Source organism: Microtus oregoni, unplaced genomic scaffold, assembly GCF_018167655.1.
Source record: "Microtus oregoni isolate MIOR12 unplaced genomic scaffold, Mior012 000027F_ref0000203, whole genome shotgun sequence".
NCBI lineage: Eukaryota > Metazoa > Chordata > Mammalia > Rodentia > Cricetidae > Microtus > Microtus oregoni.
Window position 1 is genome coordinate 16,274,906 of NW_024543086.1, and position 23,394 is coordinate 16,298,299.

General features: G+C 51.3%; 1 protein-coding gene across 1 annotated transcript in view; it reads left to right on the plus strand.

Annotated features, from left to right (window-relative positions):
• Neurl1b (neuralized E3 ubiquitin protein ligase 1B) overlaps window positions 1–19,493 on the plus strand; it is a 34,117-nt gene extending 14,624 nt beyond the window's left edge. Inside the window, exons 2-5 of the mRNA XM_041676061.1 lie at window positions 1,893–2,438; window positions 10,602–11,294; window positions 14,314–14,439; window positions 14,820–19,493. Of these exons, the coding sequence (XP_041531995.1) occupies window positions 1,893–2,438; window positions 10,602–11,294; window positions 14,314–14,439; window positions 14,820–15,064 (1,610 nt within the window). The 3' untranslated portion in view covers window positions 15,065–19,493. The remainder of the gene's footprint in view (window positions 1–1,892; window positions 2,439–10,601; window positions 11,295–14,313; window positions 14,440–14,819) is intronic.
• The last annotated feature ends 3,901 nt before the right edge of the window (window positions 19,494–23,394 follow it).

Below are 23,394 nucleotides of genomic sequence, written 5' to 3' on the forward strand. Positions count from 1 at the left end.
CAGCTAGCCTTTATCGAGGACCTGATTTGGCCAGGTTTTTGATGGGCTGGTGTGATTGAAGCCCTGCCCCCGAGTCCACGCCTGCTACAACCCTACCCTTCCCCTTCTCTCCGCTGCCCTTCAGACACACTACATAGAACCAAGACACCTCTAAAAAGCAGGTTCTGTTTGTTGAGTATTGCTTTAATGTTCAAAGCAAACATACCAAGTGTTTTTTATTTCTGTGTGGAAAATTTCTTAGGACCTTTGTATCTCCCTATCTTAAGACATACTGACCCCTTCTCTCCACCTGCTGGCTCCTCTTCCATCTGAGCATGGTGTTATCACAGGCCTTGTCTAAGCTGTGGCTCTCCCAGCTGCCCATCCTTCCCTGGTGTCCAGGGTGGTCTTCCTCTCTAGGCTCCGAGCTTACAATAATGAAGTTCCCTTTCCTTTTAAGGCAAAGATCTATAAACTCCCACTCCCCCAGTTCTGGGCTCACCCAGAACCCAGTCCCTTAGCTTGCCCTCACTGTCTCCTTGTAGCTCAGGCTCATCAGTACTTTCCTTCCCAGGAGCCTTCAGCGCACTCCACCAGTGCGCCCCCACCCGCGGAGAACACTCCCTTTGTCGTTGGGCTAATCAGAAGGGGACCGTTGTCTGTCTTGGGACAGTTGTATCCCCATTGCCTAGCATGTTGTCTACCGCATAGTAGACCTTAACATTAGCTAAGCAATTAGTTGTCGGCAGCCCTCGAAGTTTATTTCCTAACGAAGGTCTCTGTTTTGGTCCTTTTCCGGCATCTTCGGTGGCTGGGTGCCTTCTGTCTGAAGAGGACTGCTTTCCTTCTCTGCCTTTAGAGGGGCCATGATGGTTTTTTCCCCCTTTCTCTGCCTCCCGTCAGCCTCAGGGTTAACCAAACCCTCCACCTACCTCCATCCCCGAGAGGACCACAGCACGTGCACTCTGGGTTGAGCGTGGGAGGAGTGTCCCCACGGTGGCCTGTCATTCTTCTCAGAATGTACTGTGGTGGCCTGCTTTGAAAATGGCCTCTGCAGCTGTGGTAAGTGCAGGATTCCTCCCTGCAGTGACCACCCACCTGCAGCCTCCCTCGGAGTGGAAAGAGGAGGGAGGCAGAGACATTCCCACTCCATTCTGGGCCGCCTGGGTTGTGACCAATGCCTGGGTTCTCTGAAAAGGCCCTCAGAGCCAATCCCCTTAGACATGAAGCCCCAGAAGGTACATTCTAGAAAAGCAAACCTCCTGACCATCAGAGAAGGGGGAAGGCCAGAGTCCTGGCTGGGACCGCTTTGGAGCCTCAGAGAGATGGGGAGGTTACCAGTGGTCCATCACAGACTCTAAGTGTCCCGCCATATGTAGGCATTTGGTCCACAGGGCCTTCCAGCAATGATGAGAGTTTCTGCACCCATTTGGAGACAAGAAGATCAGGTGGGGAGCCTGGGACAGCAGGCTGCTTTAGTGATCCCAGAACAATGTGTGCGCCCCAGATCCCAACCTCACTGTGAACACAAATTTTGAGGCAAGCAGCCAGACATTCCCACCTCAAGAATCCAGGCACTCTGCAGCTCAGATGTAGTCCTGGGTGAAAGCTTCTTGATTTGGGGGGTTGTGGGTTGCTGGGGATGAAGAGGTCACCTGACCTCAGACCAGGAGGTAATAAGCTGGGTGTGGTCCTCAGTTCACACCCAGCATTAAACCTTGGGTTGCTCGTCTGTGAAGTGTCTGCAGTGACTTGCCAAGGTTAGGGACAGGGGTAGAGGAGCTCCTTAGGTCTAGGCCGGAACCTTCTAGAATGTATCCACGTCCGGTCAAAAGTAGAAATTATGGAAATGGTTAATAACATCCCTGGCCACAGGAGTTCCAAGCGCTGACTTGCTTTCTCTCTGTCCATAGACTCCAGCCCTCCTGCCCGCCTCCTGGCCACCCGCCCTTGCTACGGCCCTGGCCCCGAGAGGCGTGCTGTCCTGGGTGAGGCACCACGCTTCCACGCGCAGGCCAAGGGCAAGAACGTGCGGCTGGACGGCCACTCGCGCAGGGCTACACGGCGCAACAGCTTCTGCAACGGTGTCACCTTCACGCAGCGTCCCATCCGCCTGTATGAGCAGGTACGGCTGCGCCTGGTGGCCGTGCGTCCTGGCTGGAGCGGTGCCCTGCGCTTCGGCTTCACTGCGCATGATCCGTCTCTCATGAGCGCTCAGGACATCCCCAAGTACGCCTGCCCGGATCTGGTCACAAGGCCTGGATACTGGGCCAAGGCGCTGCCTGAGAACCTGGCACTTCGGGACACGGTGTTGGCATACTGGGCCGATCGCCATGGCCGCGTCTTCTACAGCGTTAACGATGGTGAGCCGGTGCTGTTCCACTGTGGCGTGGCCGTGGGGGGCCCACTCTGGGCACTTATCGACGTCTACGGCATCACCGACGAGGTGCAGCTGCTGGGTAGGTCGGTTGGCAAAGCCTGTGCGTTCACAGTCCCGGGGGCTCGGCTCACCTGAGGGCTCCCAGCTGCCTAGTGTGTCCCCATGTGTCTCGATTCTCACAACAGCAATGACGATCAATTTCCACGGGAGGAAACTGAGGCACAGAGAGTTACTTTGTCACAGAACTGGGAGGGAACCCACGTGGGCAGGGCCCAGAGCCCATTGGCTATGCAGCCGGTCAGTCTTAGACCGCTACTCCCTCATCCACTCACCCCTCTTCCATCCCTTTGGTCATTTGTTCTTGTGCCACCTCCCGAAGGCCGGCATGCATTTCTTCCGCTGGTTCTTACTCATCCAGCAGATGAACCTATGCCAGTGGGCAGTCAGGTGCAGCCTCCAGAGCCAGGCTAACTACGGAGTGGGTTAGGGAGGCCCTCACAGCTCTGAAATTCTGACTGTGGGTGCTCCCAATGTAAAAATTTTCTCCTGTCATCTTGAGGCATTGTATGTGGTCTCATATGTGTATGTGTGTATATGTGTATACATATATATGGCCCACCCCATCACTGAGCATGGAGGAAAGACCAACACATGTACACACGCACGCGCACACACACACACCATCTCCTGAGCATTCAGGACTTCACAAATATTCCTATCTCAAGCTGGTCATATGGCTACAAGGACTGCCTAAGAACATATGTGTGTGTTACTTTTTTAAAAAATGATGTTTAAAAAAATTTATGTAGAATTTGGCCAGGAGTAGGGTGATGCGTGCCTTTAATTCCAACATTTGGGAGGCAGAAGCAGGTGGGTCTTCTGAGTGAGTTCCATGCCAGCCAGACTATATATAAGACCCTGCCTCGGAAAGAAAAATGATGTAGAATTAACGCCAACAGGAAAGTGTCCACTCTAAAAGGCCTAGTTGGGTGGCCTTGAGTTGGTGCCCATGACCTCTGTTTCCATCTTAGCTACTCTTATGAAAGAACACCAGACCCCTGAGGTCATTGTCTGTTCTCTTGGCCTTGAGTTGGTGCCCATGACCTCTGTTTCCATCTTAGCTACTCTTAGGAAATGACACCAGACCCCTGGGGTCATTGTCTGTTCTCTCCTCCCACAGTGAATGGTGGTCACTTGTCTTCTTCTGAGGCTGCAGCCCGCATTTGAAACAACCCAGCCTGGTAAGCTGGGAGAGTAGGTTTCTCAGGGAAGCTGGACAGAGCCCTGTGTGTAATTTACATGGAAGGAAATATGCAGGGGTAAAGTGAGTGGGCGAACAGGTGGACAGATTTACTCACCTGTCTGTAGCCGGGAGCTTCCACCTCCTGAGGGTCTTCTTCACTCTTTAGTCTTTCTGCATAGCCTGTTTCTTAACGCCCTGTGAATGAGCTGATCCACATCAGAGGTTGCTGCTCTTTTGGTTTTTGAGACAGGGTTTCTCTGTGTAGCTTTGGAGCCTGTCCTGGGACTCACTGTGTATACCAGTCTGTCCTCAAACTCATGGAGATCCACCTGCCTCTGCCTCCCAAGTGCTGGGATTAAAGGCATGCGCCACCACTGCCCAGCGATTGCTTCTCCACCCCCCTCCGTGGGAAGATGGTTTATTTTCCCATAATAAATATTTGGGTTGTTTCTGCCCCCACCCCACTGGGCATGGCAGGCAGATTCAGTGACCAGGAGCTAACTCTCCTCTCTCCCCAGAAATAATGAAGTCGAAAAACTTCTGTGTGGTTAAAGCAGACGGGGAAATGAGAGCCAAGGACACTTGTGCCTAGTCCCGGCTCTCACGTGCCATCTGTGTGGAATCGACACAGAGACAGACCCTCTCTGAGCCTCGATTCTTGTCTCCTGTAAAGCAAGTGCATGATGGCACCCACCTCATGGGCTTATCGGCAGGGCTATAGGACATGGTGTCGGGCCTGAGACACTGAGGGCACTTGGCCAGCAGCTGGCAGACAAGGACCTCTGCTGGCTTGCATGTGGGCAGGGCCTGTGTCCCAGGTCTGGGCAGATCTAACTGGAAAGCTCCACTCTGGGGCCTCACTTGGGTATTCTGACCACACCCCTGCCCGCCCTTACCCCTTAAAGGTTTTCCATGAAGGCACCAGAAATCGCAGCTTGCCTAAACCTCACCAGTCTCCCACCACTTTGTCCCTGGAGAGCTAGGAAGCAATCACGCCTGGTTTCCCAGCCCACGTCTGTGTGAGCAGACAGGAAACCACAGCCACACATGAGCAGTGCAAATGGGCTAGGAATTTTTGAAAGTACAGATTGGAGGCTGTCCTCGGTGACTCAGTGAGGCTGAAAACACCCGGGGGACACACATATCCCTCCTTTCATTTTCTCACTCAGTAAACTTGCGTGGAAACCCCTCCATCACCACAGTGTTCTGTGACCCTTGCTGGGGGGAAGAGAGGGCAAACCTGAGCCTCAGTGTCCTTATTTGCAAGTCATCCCTGAGCTGCACCAATTGATGAGACATGCGTGGCACAGAACGATGTTCACACACACATGTAATAGGAGCAGTGAGAGCGAGAGGAACTCCGTCTCTGGGTTAAGGGGCCGCGGGTAAACTTCCCTTCCTCCAGGTATCTCTAAGAGTCACTTAAAGTATGTGCATGTGTTCAGTTGTGTTGCATGTTTCGTATGTATGAGTGTATGTATATGCATCAGGTGTGTGCATGTGTTGGAGGCCAGAAGTGGGTGTCAGAGCACCAGGGACTGGGGCTCCAGGCAGTTGTGGGTCACCGAGTGGGTGCTAGGAACTGAACCTGGTCCTCTGCAAGAGCAGTAAGTGCTCTTAACCCCTGAGCCATCTCTCCAGCCCCAGCCACATTTACAATTAGAAAGAGCATCAAAACCATTTCTGGGGCTATATCACGGAACCTTCTGGCTCTGTCGGCGTTTCTTTCCTTCCCGAGGGAAAAGCAAGTTGATACTGAGCACATCAGAGACAATGGAATGGATCTTTTAGAGATCCACCATTTCTGGGGGGTCACAGACTGTCCAGCTGAGGCCCCAGGGTGGCCAGTGAGTTACTAGCAATGTGTAATTTTTTTTTTCTCCTCCAAAGTTAAGTTTTTCAGGTCTTTTGCAGGGCTAATGCAAATAAGAAGAGGAGCCTGGCATGGTGGCACACGCCTTTAGCTCCCGCACTCAGGAGGTAGAGGCAGGTAGATCTCAGTGACTTTGAGGCCCGCCTGATGCACATAGGAAGTTCCAGGCCAGCCAGAGTTACATAGTAAAATTCTGTCTTAAAAAATATCACAAGAAAGAAGAAAAAAGGAATTGTGGTTGTAGCCCGGTGGTAGGTGCTCCCCAGCACGTGAGGTTTTGGGTGTGACTCCCCAGCAGGGGAGGTTTGTTAGGAGTGACTTCCCAGCATGTGAGGTTTTGGGTGTGACTCCCCAGCAGGGGAGGTTTGTTAGGTGTGACTCCCCAGCATGTAAGGTTTTGGGTGTGACTCCCCAGCAGGGGAGGTTTGTTAGGAGTGACTCCCCAGCATGTAAGGTTTTGGGTGTGACTCCCCAGCAGGGGAGGTTTGTTAGGTGTGACTCCCCAGCATGTAAGGTTTTGGGTGTGACTCCCCAGCAGGGGAGGTTTGTTAGGTGTGACTCCCCAGCATGTAAGGTTTTGGGTGTGACTCCCCAGCAGGGGAGGTTTGTTAGGTGTGACTCCCCAGCATGTGAGGTTTTAGGTGTGACTCCCCAGCATATGAAGTCTTAGATGTGACTCCCCAATGTGAGGTTTTAGGTACGCTCCCCAACATGGGAGGTTTTAGGTGTGACTCCCCAGCATGGGAGGTTTTAGGTGTGACTCCCCAGCATGGGAGGTTTTAGGTGTGACTCCCCAGCATATGAGGTTCTCGGTGTGACTCCCCAGTATGGGAGGTTTTAGGTGTGACTCCCCAGCATGTGAAGTCTTAGGTGTGACTCCCCAACATGTGAGGTTTTAGGTGTGACTCCCCAGCATGGGAGATTTTTTAGGTGTAACTCCCCAGCATGGGAGGTTTTATATGTGACTCCTCAGCATGGGAGGTTTTAGGTGTGACTCCCCAACATTTGAGGTTCTAGGTATGATTCCCCAGCATGTGAGGTTCTAGGTGTGACTCCCAGCATGGGAGGTCTTAGATGTGACTCCCCAGCATTTGAGGTTCTAGGTGTGACTCCCAGCATGGGAGGTCTTAGGTGTGACTCCCCAGCATGGGAGGTTTTAGGTGTGACTCCCCAGCACTGAATAAAAGGTTTTCAATTACAGTAAATAAATGGATGTTAGGCCATTATGACTTGATATTAATAATGGGCAGCGGGTCAGAAATGATGTAATGTACAATCCTGAGAGATCCCTGGGAAAACTTGGCTTGGGGAGGTACCCCAGGACCCACTAGTGGGTACCTCACAACAGCCAGTGTCTGTTTGCCCTGTGCACCCTAGACTTCTGAGGAGATGGTAGAATTACTTTAAAATTCTCAGCTATAAAATCCCAAAACAGAAACAACAACAACAAAAAAACCAACAGTACCCTTCATCTCCCCCTCAAGTCTCATACCATACAGAAAAAACCTGTGAAACAAAACCCAAAGATGACGTCAGGGTATGGCTGTCAGATGGGGCAATAAATACAGTGTGTCTAGTTAAATTTGAATTTAAGATAAACAAAAGAAAAAATTTAGTACTGATTGCCTGTGCCAGTATTTAAAACATGCTCATAACCCTGCCCCCTCCAAAAAAATTGTTTATTTAAAATTTAAATGAACCCAAGCTTTATTTCAGCCAGCTCCACAGGCCTGGGAAACACAGTCCTCATCTTTGGGTTCTGTGCCTTCAGTGTTCCAGAACTTGAGCCAAGTCAGAAGGGGCCTATAGGCTGCACACAGCTTTTGGCCTGGCGGAAGTGTGTGTCCTTCCCTGTGTCTTCCTGCAGTGGGTCTGACTACCACATTGGTGCGGCCAGGCCCATGGTGCGGTTCCCTGCTTAGGGAAGAATCTGGGTTCTGAGAAGGAAAGTGCCCAGCCCTGGAGTTCCCGGCCTGCAAGGCTGGATTTGTGTGTTTTGGGCTCTGTAGCTCTCAGCCCTGGCTGTACACTGAGTCCCCTGGGAGACCTGGAAAGTCTCTGCTCAGGCTGCACCTAAGCCAATGACAGCGCGTCTGGCTCCCAGCACCAGGCTGACCCAAGGCTCGCAGGTGGCACAGCCTGCAGCCAGGACTGTAATTCTGAGGAAGCCCTTCCCTCCCCCTCCCTCCTAGACATCCTCACTCTGAGGTGGAATTCCTTTAGATCTCATGTCCCCCGTTTATATTTGTGGTCATGTCACATACTGAGCCTGCCTCATCAATCAGTACACCCCGGGACAGCACGCAGATGAGGAAAACGACGCTCACATCTGCTAAGGTACACTGACATTCCAGCTGTCCTCTTCCCCCAGGACGTTGTAGGGGTCCCAAGGATGAAGCACAAAAGGTCTGGCTCCGAGTGGATCCCATCTTCCCTCTGCCCCGTGATTCGTCAGATTAAACAAACATCATGCCAAGGCCATAGCATCACGGGCTAGACAGTCTGAAATATTTGGTTGCTTCAATATTATTTAAGTGGAAAGAAAAGGACACAGCGCCTTGCAACTACCTGGGAAAGGCCAGTGCCTGGGGTGGCTCTTCACTTCTTGCTCTGATGTCATTCTGTAAGCTTCTTCCTCAGTCTGGCTATCCTGTGGGGCAAACGAAGGGCCACCCACCTGCTATGACAGTCCTGTGTCCTACCAACTGCTTATCTAGGTCTCAAGACATAATGGCCTCATTGACCTATTAGGGTTCAAACCCCATCTCTTGACTTGTGGCCATAGGCAGGAGGTGGGGTAGTAGTGACTGGCCAGATTGAAGAACCCCGGACTCCTCGGGTTATAGCTGTGAGGGTGGGTTGTTCTTTCTGAGGGAATATCTGGGTGTGGATACAGAAGCCCCAGCTGCAGTCCTGCCTGGGCCTTGCTGGCACCATGTACCTGACTGGAAAGGCTGCATGCCCTCTGCTGAGACAGAAGGCCCTAGATTATATGCTAGCTGCACTCATTTTCTTAAATTATATATCACGGCACACATAAAACACATGTAAAACCAGTACATATGGGGCTCTCAAGCAGCTAAGAGCACCTGCTGCTCTTCCAGAGGACTCAGTTCTATTTCCAGTACCCACAGAGTAGCCCGCAGACATCTGTAACTCCAGTTTCAGGGGATCCAGTGCCCTCTTCTGGCTTTCGTGGGCAGCAGCTATGCAAGTGGCACACATACGTATATACAGGCAAACACACACGTAAACATAAAAATAAGAAAAATGTTTTAAAAGTACATACAAACATATTTTAAATATATATTCAGCTCTTAGAATCACTCAAAGTACAGAGGGGTGTGTGAGTGTCTGTGTAACAACATGAAGATAGGTATGTGTATGTATGTATAAACAGCTATAGGCTTGAAAAAGCGTTCAGAAAGCAAGACCGTTTCTCCTTACCTGCTGGTCTGAGGACATGGGCAGGCCTTGAAAGCCATCTCTAAACCGTTGGCTTCCATGTTAGTCACTCTTCCGTCTGCTGTAACAGAATACCTGAAGCTTTGCTGAGAAGTCTGTTTGGCATGCTGTGCAGGTTGAAAGAGCCGATAGGGCTGCCTTCCTGATCTGGCCTCTGGCAGCCCCCCCCCCCCACCTCCCGGGAGCTGCCATCAGGGTGGCGGACACAAGCAGAAGAGATCACCTAGTGAGACAGAAGCTGGAGGGAATCGGGGCTCAGGTTTGTTCCCTTACAACAACCCATCCTCACAGGGCAGAGATGCTCCTCAGCCCAGCTCGCACCCTCGGGGACCAGCACATCCAGTAGCGTGCACTGAGCCCTGGCTCTCAGAACTTACGTTCCCTCTTAATCATCCAGGCCCTAGCTCCCATCACAGAAAACCCAGAGGACTTAGCAAACTAGAGTTGCCAGAAGCACACCTCACCCTGTCCGCTGTCCACCTGCCGCTTTGTGACACCTCAGCCTTGCACTGAACCTGCGAGAAGGAGCTCTTGACTCTCTCCACCTCTTGCTCTTCCAATCCCCTCTGTCAGCAGAGGCACCTCCCACTGCAGATGCTGGCATCCACACTTCCTCCCCGTCTGTCGCGTGCTCTGTCGTTTCTGCTCCCAGAGTTATCGTATTGAAGAGTCCTGAATCTAGACAAGACAGCTTGGATTCTGTGCCAAGTCGTGCCCCTACACTGTATGTCTCAGCTCCCACCTTTGCCAAAAGGCAGTAGCAGTAGTTCATACCTAGCAATCACAGTATTTAAATGAGATACATGAGTTCAGGTTAAACTGCCACACGGTAGGACCCCAATATTGGATTTCGGCTCTTTAGGTTGCTGTTAGGTTCTAGCTGGGGAAACAATAATGCCCAAACGTACAAATGTATGAAAACCTTGGAGAGCAAAAGAAAAAAGGACAAAGGAAGGAGGCAAAAAGTTGGACTTGGTGCATGAACCCCAGGACTTGGGAAACTAAGATGGACGATCACAGGTTCAAGAACAGCCTGGTCAGGGAGTGAAAAAAGAGAAAGCAAGATAGAAAGAGAAGAGAAAACCCTTTTTTGTTTGTTTTTTCAAGACAGGGTTTCTATGTGTAACAGCCCTAGTTGTCCTGGAACTTGCTCTGTAGATCAGGCTGGCCTCGAACTCACAGAGGTCCGCCTACCTCTGCCTCTCTAGTGCTGGAGGCGAGTACTACCACCACCCGGCCAAGAAGGCCCTTTTTAAAGCAATAGCAATAGCAAAGACTCAGGTAGCATGCAATCCAGTCTGACCACCTGCAGAACTAAGGTCAGGGGGTCTGGGGGCCAAAGTCTGAGGTCACAGGAGGATCTGGGATGAGATGCGAGGGAGCTGAGGTCATTAGGTCTAAGAGTTCAGGAGTGGTGCCTGAAGTCTGGGATGACATCAGGAAGAGCTGGGGTCTGCAGTCTCATGGCTGAGATTGGGGTGGGGGGGGTGCTATCTAAGATCCATGTTTTGAGGTTTGGGGGTTAAGAAGTGTGGAGTCAGAGGTCAAGGAAACCCAGGGTCCAGAGTCTGAGGCCTGAAGTTGGAGTCTGGGGACACGGGTCTGAGGTCTGGGGTCCAGGGTGCCCGCGGGCCTCCTGATGCTACTCCTCTGTCCCACAGAGAGCACCTTCGCGGACACACTGACACCCCTGCGCCTGGGCCAGGCCCGCCTCAGCGCCTGCCCTCCTCCTGGCAGCCACGACACCGCCAACTTCGACAACAATGAGCTGGAGAATAACCAGGTGGTGGCCAAGCTGGGTCACCTGGCTCTCGGCCGTCAGGACGCCGCCGTCCCGTGCGTGGCCCGCGATCGCGCGCGGCCCGCGTCGTCTCCCGCGCTGTTGGACGCGGAGCTGCGCTTCCATGCCACGCGCGGCCCCGACGTGAGCTTGTCCGCCGATCGCAGGCTGGCCTGCGCGTCCCGGCCCGACGGCGGCCGCACGCTGGTGTTCTCCGAGCGGCCACTGCGGCCGGGGGAGAGCCTGTGCGTGGAGGTGGGCCGGCCGGGACTGGCGGCACCCGCGGCTGTGGCCTTCGGCATCACGTCGTGCGATCCCGGCGCGCTGCGGCCATCCGAGCTGCCCGCCGACCCTGCCGCGCTGCTGGACCGCAAGGAATACTGGGTGGTGGCGCGCGCCGGGCCGGTCCCCAGCGGCGGCGACGCGCTCAGCTTCACCCTGCGGCCGGGCGGCGATGTACTGCTCGCCGTGAACGGTCGCCCACGGGGACGCCTGCTGTGCGTGGACACCTCGCAGGCGCTCTGGGCCTTCTTCGCGGTGCGAGGAGGAGCGGCAGGCCAGCTGCGCCTTCTGGGTGAGTGACCCAGGGTCCCCAACAAGAGCTCCCCCCAGCACCGGGCTGCTGCCGGGGCTTGGCTGGCCGGCCGATGGGTGTAGTTTTTATTTCCCTTATTATTAATATTATTAGAATTTTTAAAAGAAAATGAATAATGGCTATTAATTGTGAGAGAGAGGAGGGGAAGTCACTAGCATGTGCAAGAGAAGCAGCACCCCACCACGTCCAGAAACCGAAGGGAAAGCAGAGCCATTCTTTTTTGAGATGATTCTTGCCTGTGCTGCCTGGTCAGCAAAGGGACAAGACACCCACCCACTGTGTGTGAGACGCTGACAGGGATAGCTACACAGTGTGACATTTGCTGCAGCAGAGGGGGTAGCGAAGGGTCCAGAGAGCACAGTGCCATCCTCACAGCCCTGCCCAGAGCAGATACAGCTGCCTTGCCCTGGATGCTCCCAGCGACCTATGAATCCCCATCTACACACAGGACAACAGGAAGGCAGAACTCACCATCCAAGGGTCACACAGCCCTGGAGTGCTGGGCAGATATCATTCTCCTGGGTTCTCAGTATCCTGGGTGGGAGAGAGTGCTGTGTCCCAGGTGAGGTTATCATAGGGATGAAATGGTGAACTGCTCTTCACGCCCCTAGCTGGTGCCTGACACAGAACTGTCATAGGTAGCTACAACCAGGGTGTCTGAAGGAGGGCAGAAGAGGAGCAGGGTGCCTGTGGCTGTTGGCCAGGATTATTTTGCTTTTATTTTTGTTCTTAATTTTATTTTATGTATTTATTGAGCTCTACATTTTTTCTCTGCTCCCCTCCCTGCCTCTCCCCTCCTCCTTTCAATCCTCCCCCAAGGTCCCCATGCTCCCAATTTACTCAGAAGATCTTGTATTTTTCTACTTTCTACTTCCCATGTAGATTAGATCTATGCAAGTCTCTCTTAGGGTCCTCATTGTTGTCTAGGTTCTCTGGGATTGTGGTTTGTAGGCTGGCTTTCTTTGTTTTATGTTTAAAAACTACCTATGAGTGAGTACATGTGATAATTGTCTTTCTGTGTCTGGGTTACCTCACTCAAAATAATGTTTTCTAGCTCCATCCATTTTCTTGCAAAATTCAAGCTGTTGTTATTTTTTTTCTGCTGTGTAGTACTCCATTGTGTAAATGTACCACATTTTCCTTATCCATTCTTCGATCGAGGGGCATTTAGGTTGTTTCCAGGTTCTGGCTATGACAAACAAAGCTGCTATGAACATAGTTGAGCACATGTCCTTGTGGCACGATTGAGCATCCTTTGGATATATACCCAAAAGTGGTATTACTGGGTCTTGAGGAAGCTGTTTCCTAATTTTCTGAGAAATCACCACACTGACATCCAAAGAGGCTGTTCCAGCTTGCATTCCCACAAGCAATGCAGGAGTGTTCTCTTTACCCCACAATCTCTCCAGCATAAGTTGTCATCAGTGTTTTTGATCTTGGCCATTCTTACAGGTGTAAGATGGAATCTCAGAGTTGTTTTGATTTGCATTCCTCTGATGACTAAGGATGTTAAACGTTTCCTTAAGTGTCTTTCAGCCATTTTAGATTCCTCTGTTGAGAGTTCTCTGTTTAGGTCTGTACTTCATTTTTTTAAATTGGATTATGTGATCTTTTGGTGTCCAATTTCTTGAGTTCTTTGTATATTTTGGAGATCAGACCTCTGTCTGATGTGGGGTTAGTGAAGATCTTTTCCCATTCTGTAGGCTGTTGTTTTGTCTTGTTGACCGTGCCCTTTGTTTTACAGAAGCTTTTCAGTTTCAGGAGGTCCCATTTATTAATTGTTTCTCTCAGTGTCTGTGCTGCTGGGGTTTAGGAAGTGGTTCTCTGTGCCAATGAGTTCAAGTGTATTTCCCACTTTCTCTTCTATAAAATTCAGTGTGGCTGGCTTTATGTTGAGATCTTTGATCCATTTGGACTTGAATTTTGTGCATGGTGATAGATATGGGTCTATTTTCATTTTTCTACATGTTGATATCCAGTTATGCCAGCACCACTTGTCAAATATGCTTTCTTTTTTCCATTTGATATTTTTTTGTTTATTTATAAAAGATCAGGTGTTCGAAGGTATGTGGATTGATATCCGGGTCTTCTATTCGGTTCCATTGGTCCTCCTGTCTGTTCTTATGCCAATACCAGGCTGTTTTCAGTACTGTAGCTCTGTAGTAGAGTTTAAAGTAAGGGATTGTGATACCTCCAAAAGTTCTTTTATTGCACAGGATTGTTTTGGTTATCCTGGGTTTTTTGCTTTTTCAAATGAAGTTGAGTACCATTCTTTTGAGGTCTTTGAAGAACTTTGCTGGGATTTTGATAGGTATTATTTTTGTTCTTGTTGAATCACCTAATATTTCAGCCTGAGACAAGTTGCCCAAGTTCCTGATATGTTAGCTGACTTTCCATCAAGCGGAGTAAAGGAGGGACAGATTTTCTGAATTAGCACTGAGCTTGGGCGGAGAGAATTAGTCACAGCCCAGAATCCTGTAGCTGTGACAAAACCCCATTCTAAGTGCCCCATGCAACAAAGGGTAGTGTAACTCGGAAGCGCGGGAGTCTGTCGGACAGATTCGGGAAAGCTAGGTCTAGACAATGCGTGCGCGCCATCAGGACAAGCCCTGTCCTGGCTCCTCTCTCAGTGGCACAAACCTTCCCTTTCCCAACAGTTCTAATGGCAGTGTCAAGGTGGCCTTGCTTGGCTTGTGTGCCCTTCCTTGAGTCACAGTGGGATTGGAGAATGGAGGGTTCTCTGGACCTGACCTGGTATCCTAAGGCTATTTCTGAATTAGGAGTAAAGTTATAGCCATACCCCCGTGAATGCCCCAAGGTAGGGATGGCGACTGGGCAGGCAAAACCACATCCACCACATTGATGGAACCCTGGATGGTCACTCTAATCTGCTTCCCAGACAGAAGGGCTGCAGAGAGGGCTGCAAAGGGATGAGGAGCAGGGACTGGCAGAGCCTGTGCCACCCGCACACCCCTAATGGAGTCTCTTCGGCTCCCAGGTACCCTGCAGTCCAGCCCTGAGACCACAACCCCATCGGGGTCCTTCAGCGGCTCCCAGGATGACAGTGATTCAGACATGACCTTCAGTGTCAACCAGTCTTCCTCGGCATCAGAGTCATCTCTGGGTAAGGAAATATAAACCTCCTGAGGAGGGCACAGGGGTTCCTGATGGCGTGGGTTCTTTGGCTGTGCCAGTGGCCTTGGCCTCTGCTTGCTGAGCAGGTCTGCTGTGTTTTCCATTGCATCTGCTCCTTCCTTCTGGTGTGCTGAGTGGGAGCATAAATATGGAGGTTCAGAGGCCCAAAGGCTGCTGAGGAAGCCAGTTTACCTTTGTGCTTTTGGGGACAGCAATATCAAAAATGTGTAAAACTGAAGAGGTAGACGAAGATGGGACTCTCCACACTGTGCCCCGTTTCTACCATGGGAACACAGCGTTCTTGGGGTTTCCCAGCAGAGCCCCCCTGAGAGCCATGTCACTAATGATGTCCTACCTTCCTTCTGGCAGTGACCGCCCCCAGCTCCCCACTGAGCCCCCCAGTGTCCCCAGTATTCTCTGCACCTGAACCAGCGGGCAGCAGGAACGGAGAGTGTACAGTGTGCTTCGACAGCGAGGTGGACACGGTCATCTATACGTGTGGACACATGTGTCTCTGCCACAGCTGCGGCCTGCGGCTCCGAAGGCAGGCACGGGCCTGCTGCCCCATCTGCCGGCGGCCCATCAAGGATGTCATCAAGATCTACAGGCCGTAGCGGTGCCGCTGCCGCTGCCTCAGCCAAGGCAAGGTCACCTTTCGGAAGCCCCTGTCAGGTGGGCAACACCATGGCTACCAGGGAGCCCAAAGTCAGAAGCCATCTCTCATCTGCCACTCCGCAGTGATGAGCAAGGCAGGACAGGTGTGGTGATGAGGCCCTGGGGGGCCAGAGCCCAGGCAGGCATTGCTTCTGGCTCAGACACACGCTGCCCCCAAAAGCCTGTCCCAAGATTCAGCTCAGGAACTGCCTGGCAGATCACCTGCCTCTTGGTGACCTTCCGCTGGGAAAGGGTGCCCTCTGTGCAATGCTTCTTCGGGGTTGGGTTGAGTGTGTGCGTCGGGGTGGGGTGGGGGAGACAGCACAGGGAATGAGTGTGTGCGAACGGGTGAGGGCGTGTGTGTGGGTGTTCTGTGCTGGGATCTGTCGTCTCCCGGAGGGTATTTAACACTAAGGGATGTGCAATCCGGGCCCAGATGTTAATGTGATGGTTGTCCACTTTCTGGGGGTGTGGGTTTCTGCAACGAGCTAGCTTTGAACACATGAGGCCTGAACCTACCTACACAGAACTCCTTCGACGGTATAGAAAGAGGCACTCACATTTCCTAAGGGAAAGCAAAAATAACTTCACCGTTTACAGCTCCCAGAAACAGCTCTTGCTGAGGGGGAACGTGGGCGGGGACAGAAGAGCACAGGTGGCATTCAACCGCCTTCCCGTGGCTGCTGAGGACAGGTGCCCCAAGCCCTAGTATCCTGGATTCCTTCATCCCCAGCCAGTAGAACAGTAAGCGCCTCGCCTCTCGGCCCCTTCCCTACATGCCATGGAGTTTTATAATGCCCCTGCTGTTCTCTGGGGCAACTCCGTAACTCCGGTGATAGAATTAAGGAGAGCTATGGGCATGTCCCAGCCACCAGCTGGCAGAAGCCAGAAGACCCAGACTCCCTATCTGGAGTGTGTCCTGATCCTCTCGTTTTCCTCTTGACTATTAAGGTGTTAACTAATACACTTGTTAGATACTTGTGAAGAGCTGACTGAGATGCTCCCCACTCCTGGACCTGTTTGCTGACGTTTCCCAGGACCCTGGCCCTGGCCCTGGTCCCCTCTCACTGGGCCCGACCTGTTCCTGTAGGCTCCCAGACCTTGCCATTGCTGATGTTCTAGCCAGGCGTGCCCCTCCCTTCTGAAGAGCCGCCGTTCCAGCATTCCATCTGCCCGCTGGGAGCTGTACCTTTAGAAGGGTTCCTTGGCCCCCTCTGTTTCTTGGTTCCTACTTGGAAGCCTGGTGCCAGGCACTCGGGAGACCCACATGTTCTGAGAAAGCTTGAGGCAGCTTGTGAGAAGCAGCTTTTTTTCCTCACAGCTGGCCATCTCTTGCCGTGAGGGAGGAAGGGGGAAAAGAAACATTTAAGAAGTGAGGCTCATGGGACAAGCTTTGACAGGAGCCATGGACCACCTGACAGAGGCCCAAGCCGCAGTCAGTGTGACTGGGTGGCGGAGCTCCGGGCCTGCGTTGCTTCTCTGTTTGGGAGGGTCTGGATCTGACTCAGTCACAGCTTCCCCATTCCTGTCCCCAGCAAGAACCTCTGGCTTTTCCCTTAGGGACTGCAGGCCACATGTTCACCCTTTCTCTTTGTCCTTTTGCAGTTGTTTTTTTGAGAAAGGGTTTCTCTGTGTATTTCTGGCTGTCCTGGAACTCTTTCTGTACATCAGGCTGGCCTCAAACGCATAAAAATCTGCCTGCCTCTGCCTACAGGGTGTTGGAACTAAGGGCACGCACCATGCCTATCTGGATGCAGTTAAATGGTTTAAAGAGCTACAGGAACCCCTGTCTGCCTGGGTTAGAGTTGGAGAAGCAGGCACATTGGGTACCCAGCTCAATTTGTGCAGCCAAGTTTTTGGCTTCTCCATGTGCTGGGCATGGGCAGAGTTACCTCATCACCAGCGGTGGTGACTTGGTTTCCAGGCAGCCATGGCCCTGTCTGATCGTAGTCTCTAACTGCCCAGTCTCGTGGCCTTGGAGAGTCACTTCCCCTTTGCCTCTTGCTCTCCCAGCTAGACCCTGGCGTTGCAGCAGGGGTCACCCACGGCCACTACCAGGAAATAAGCAGCTGAGGTCCTAGAGCCAGGGGTGGACCAGGTATGCTCCTGGTGACCCCTACCAGGGCAGAAAGGCTTCACAGGCCTGTTTAGCCCGCTCTGCAGCTGCTAGAAATAGCTGCCGTGTTTCCCACAGAGCAAAAGGGGCTGCTTCTGTTCTAAAAGCCGGGCATTTGCCAGGGCTCTGAAAAAATGGAGCCAGGCCCTAGAGGCAGTGTGTGTGTCTCATCTCAACAAGGAGCAGGGGAGCAAGGAGTCCGTGTCTGTCCTTCCCACCTCTTCCATGCCTGCACACTGAGTTAGAGAGACACCTTTGGCAGGACCCTGCATACAGGTTTCGGTGCCATCCTGAGTCCCATCTGAGACCTGACTAATTAGAAGGCATACCGTCTTATGGGGAACTGTGAAAACCACACTCACCATAGCCCTAGGATACTGGGATGCAGCTTCTAGGTCCAAGACCTTAAGCTTCAGGAAATGGGTACTCAGGATCTAGGAAACACAGTATTGTCCTCATTTGGTGGGGGAGATGTGAGATCCTGTGAGGACCTTAAGGCTCACACAACAGGAAGTGGCATGGCCAGAATCCCAGCACCCCCCCCCCCCCCCGCATCTAGTCCTGGCCTGCCTGCCTCACTCCTCAGGAAGCTCAATACTGCCCAAGTCTTCTTTCCCTCAATTCACCTGGAAAGCCTGGCTTCCGCATCTGTGTAGAAGGTTCTGGGCCACAGTCCCTCTGCTGCCCACTCCCTAGAGGGGACAAGTGTCCTCTAAGGCCCGTGTATTTGCTGCCCTTCTGCACTGGAGTGTCACATGGGGCTGCTCTGGAAAGGGACCTTAGGCCACCCCTTTCTGGGATCTTGTGTCCACACCCCTCTCGGGTAGCACCCTGACCCCTTTTTCCAGGCTCACTGCCCATTTTGTGCCCTGTGAGCCTCAAAAGCCAAGAGTATGATGGGGGGAGGCCAGGTGACAACCCCCCATTCGTGGCAGCCGTATCCTGTCCACTAGAACTTCCTGGAAAATGGTTGTTTCCCAAGCAACGTGGACTTCTCCACTTCCTGCATCCTCGGCGCCGTCTTGGGGTTGGCTTCTTGGGCAGCTGTCCTGCAGGGGCTGTGACACGGGTTTTCACTTGTTTAACATCCGCTCACCAGTGTGGCTCATGATGAGGACATGAGGTTGAGAACTGGGGCCAGAGGCTGAACATGTGAGCAGCTCTTAGACCAGAGGCCGGAGGCCAGGTTAGAAACTGATCTCTCGTTCTGGAGTTGCGTCCTGTGCTAGTACATAGTAGGTGCTCAGGAAAAGACTGCAGATGAGTTCAGGGGCCAGGTTATGCATAGTCAGGAGTTTGGTGAAGTAGCATCACATGCATATGGACACAAAGTCATTCAACAGATGTTTGCTGAGTACCTCAGGATGTGAGCAGCTGTGCGGAGGGAACAGAGAGGGTTTGCCCAGCCCTGATGCCAGAATGGTGCCATCAACAAGGTAAGACAGGGCAGAACACGTGGGCTTTCTTGACCATTCTGTTGCCTTGCGTCCATTTAGTTACAGTGCCCACAAAGCTTCCCACACCCGCACTAGGTATGTGGGGGTCCCTTGTGGTAAGTGAGCTCTTGCCAGACAGCAGGACCCCACCAGTCAATGGCCACTTTCAGGTTCTACAAGGAGTCTCTGGGGAGACATTTTCCAGCCACTTCCAGGAGCTGGGAGCCACAGGAGCCCCAAGTCCCAGCTGAGAGTGGCATTGTGCAGCCTAGGAGCCTGGGAAGCAGCCACTGCACTGCACCCTCCGTCCCGCCCTGGCTGGGGCCATGGCTCAGGAACACACAGCCTCCCGGCTCTTCTCAGTACTTCAGTGTCTCACCCGGGTCCCTAATGGAACTGCCCATGCGACAATCTGTCTGTGCCTTATGGAGGTGTGTGTGCGTGCACTTTTTACCCTTTACAATGCAACCCTTCAAAATGGACAAGAAGCTAGCAGATGTGGTAGGGCTCCAGATGCTGGCGGGGAGTCCCCGAGACCCTCCTGTGGTTTGCTGGTGGACTGATAATGTTCATCCCCACCCCACTCCCACTACCTGTGTACAGACCCCCTGAGACATGTCTGTCCTTTCTGATTCAATACTGTGACTCTCCAGCCCTGTCTAATCTTTGGGGAACTGTACTAAAGGCCTGAGAGCTTGGGGAGTGAGCCGGGAAGGGTTTGCGCTGATCTTTATGTGTTGTGTGTTCTGATATTTGTCTGTTTTTATCTGTTTTGTATTAACATAACTTTCCTGTTTGAAAAACAAATACAACTCTGGCTTGATTTAAAAAAAAAAAGTCTCATCAGATTTTTTTTAATTGTGCTGAATTTTGTATTGGTGAGTGGAGGGAGGGCTCCAAATCCTGCCAGCCTTTAAAACAGGTGAGGTCACATCCGAAGAACCTCGACGGTCCTTAGTCTTTGCACCATGTCACTACACAGTTGCAAAACTGCTGCAAAGAAATCCTTTCATTAAGGGTGAACACTGATCGTGGCGATGTTAGCAGCAGTATCGGTTAGCGTGGCAGGAAGCCAAGAGCCCGAAGTGTGCAGCGACCGGGTGCTTCCTGAACTCTGGAAGTATCAAACTGCCCAAGGTGGGAAGAACAGAATGCAGCCTCAGCCCCTGAGTCGATTGCTCTGCATCCTGTGCTCCTTTGTTCTCCCTCCCTCCCCAGGTGTGTTCTCCAAACTGCATGACTGCTCAGCCTGCATCCTGCCCTCCATCATCCCTTAGGGGACCAACCTGTGCGTCATCCCTTCCTGAACCAATCCCTGACACCAGGGTGATACGGGACCTGATTGGCTAGATCCAGGACTTGCATTGGCCTTTTCCTGGGAATATTAGAGCAGCCTGGACAGACAAACTGACAGACGTCTCTGTAGGAATGGCTGACTGAGCCATGAGATGGTACCAGGAAGCTGTCATGTGAAGCCAGGGCAGCCTGACTCTGGTACCTTGGTTAGGCCTCTGCACATTGAGAGCCTTGATTTCAGGGTGGGTGTGATTGCTGTTGTGGTCGTGCTTGGAGATGCTCTGGGCACTAGTGTCCAGCACTCCCAACAGGCAACAAATGTTAGGCTTTACAGCACAGGAATGTGTTAATGTTAACAAGACTCAGGACGGAAGCTTGGAGGACCGAAGCCAGTTCAAGGCCACCCTGATCACATAGCAAGTTCCAGGTTGGGGTGGGAGGCAGTCTAAAATCACACGCACAGGCTGACCTGTTATGGATGTGGGGAAGCCATGCATCACAACCAGCACAGAGAAGTAGTCAGAGTGGGCTTCCCTGAGCTCATGGTGACTCCCTGCCAGATCCACATCTTTTTCCTCTTCTCTTCTCTTCTCTTCTCTTCTCTTCTCTTCTCTCTTCTCTTCTCCTGGCCCTCCCCTCCCCTCCCCTTCCCTCCCCTCCCTTCCATCTCACTATGCAGACCAGACTGGTCTCAAATTCAGAGATCCACCTGTCTCTGCCTCCCAAGTGCTGAGATTAAAGGCATGCTCCACCACTGCTCAGCTGGTTCTAACCAGTTATAACAAGCAGATATGATTTCATTAAAGCTTGAAGTTAGAATGAAAATTACCTCTCCATTCTGCAAAACCCACAAAGAGTGGCTGACCCCAGCTGGAATTTGTTGGAATTTGCCTGGAATTCTCAGGCAGCTGGTGTGAGTTTAGGATCAGCATTTAGTCATGGTGAGATAAGGCCAGGTTGACTGGCTTGCTTGGGCTTCCTATAGTCCAGGGTTTCAGGCCCAGGTGACCGGGGTGGGCTTGAAGCAGCCCCAGGAATGCAAGCGGGAAGGTGAGGGGAGCCTCAGCCTGTCAGAACATCCCAGCTGGACCACTGCGTTAGGAACGATGGGGAAAGAGAAATGTGGCACCAGCCTTTCGTTAGCCTTAGCCGTGGAAACCATATCCACAGGATGTCTATAAGGCCTCTTAGAAGTTCCCACTTACAGAGGAAGAGACCAAGGACTCCCCAGAGGAAGCAATAGATCCTGTCAAAACAGAACTGTTCACAGTTGTGTTTGTTCTCCTTTCAGAACCCAGGCCCCTCCCTTTCCCCATGATACCATTTGTTTCTTAGGCACTGGGGGACATTTGCATGAATATTATCTAATAACTAGGACTTTTTTAACTAAAAAATTGTTACATTAACCTGGGTTCTTTGGACCTGGAATACATTGTGAGATCTTGTAAAAATAAATGGATAGAGATAGATAGATAGATAGATAGATAGATAGATAGATGATAGATGGATGGAGGGAGGGAGAGAGAATGGGAAGGAAAGCCAACTTAAGAGCAAAAAGGAGGGGGGGGAATTCTTGATTGAACACATTGAACCTGTTGGTTCTAGCTGCTTCCAGGACAGCTGGACCCAGGTACTCGTTATACAACTGCCTGTTTCTCTAGTCTTCTTTCTTCTAGGTTAGTGTCATGCTAGGCAGGTTTGCCCGTGGCAATTAAGGTGGCCCCAGTGGCACCTAACATGTCATGCCAACTAGTAAACATGTTAGAAATCTGTCCTATTGTGGAGACAAAAACCTGTCCAAAGCAATTGAAGGGAGGGATGGTTGGCTTTAGCTCACGGTTTCTGGTGATGAAGACGCTCTGGAGGTAGGAGCAAGAGAGGGCCGGTCATAACCAGCTCTGCAGTCAGGAAGCAGAGAACGGTGAATGCAGGTGCATGACTTGCTCTCTCCTTTTTTATTCTGGCAGGTAGGGTGGAACTTCCCACCTCGATTCTCCTAATTAAAAATCTCATAGACACAGCCAAAGATTTGTCTCCAAAGTGATTCTACATCCGTTCAAGTTGAAAGTCAGTATTAACCATCCCAAATTCACTCCTGTCTATTTGATACCCAAGTAGAACATTTTTAAGCCTCAGTCTTCAGCCCTTCTTCCTGTATGCACATGGACATCTCATAACACACATTCAGTCCAACTTCAGAAGTCTCTATGGTCTTTAATGGTCCCTTTGTTTGTCCGGGCCGCCCAGCTAGCTTACACCGAAATAACCTCACAGAAATAACCTCACAGAAATTGTATTATTTAAACACTGCCTGGCCCATTAGCTCTAACTTTGTATTGGATAATTCTTACATCTTAATTTAACCCATTTCTATTAATCTGTGTATTGCCACATGCCTGCGGCTTTCCGGCAAGATTCTAACCAGCGTCTGTCTTAGGAAGGAGATCCATGGCATCTGCCACTCTGCCCTTCTTCCCAGCATTCATTTCTGTCTACTCCACCTACCTAAATTTTGTCCTATCAACTAGGCCAAGGCAGGTTTCTTTATTCATTATCCAATGAAAGCAACACACAAACAGAAGGAACTCCTACACCCGTACAATGCTATTTAAAAGCCGAAATCTCATTTGAGACTTAAGGTAATCACTTCACTATGAGCACCTATAAAAATAAGTAAATTAAACAAATAAATAGAAACACATTGCATATTCCAACACACAATGGAACAAAATAGACATTCCTGCTTCAAAAGGGAAAATTGAGACATAACAAGGAATAACTGAACCCAAGCAAGACAAAAACCTATCAGAGCAAACACCAAATCCTGCAGCTCCACCTCTGTCATCTGGGACACATGATGGAACCATCTGAACTCCAAAGGGGTTAGGTAGACACGCTTCCAGCTTTGCTCCTTGCAGTATGCATACCTTTCCTTTTGAACTGTCTCTACTCCATGTCTTCAGTTTTCTTCAGTGGACAGTCCATGGTTCTAGCATCTCAAGTATCCTGGCGTCTCCACTGTAGCTTAGGCTTCACCTTCAGAGCATCATGCAAAGTCTTCTTTGCAGGGACTCCAACCCTAACACACATTATCTAGTCTCAGAAGCTCTCTGGAACCCCAGTACAGGACTCTATGACCCCCACAATCTTAAATCTTCCCTGTATGCAAAACCATGTGAATGCTGCTGCCAAACTCTGCCACTAGCTGGGGATGGAGCTGTTATAGAAAGGCTACAACTGGAAAATCCCAAACTTGTGCAAAAGCTTGGGGGAAAAAGAAAAGAAAATATAGCCAGCAGGGCAATGCCTCTGGTAGGATTAGACAGAAAAGAGGAGATGATGTGGGATGTCCTTCTGTATATGACAGAAAAGGGATGATATGTGAGATGCCCTTCTGTATATGTGTTGCTTTTATTGGTTGATGAATAAAGCTGTCTCAGCC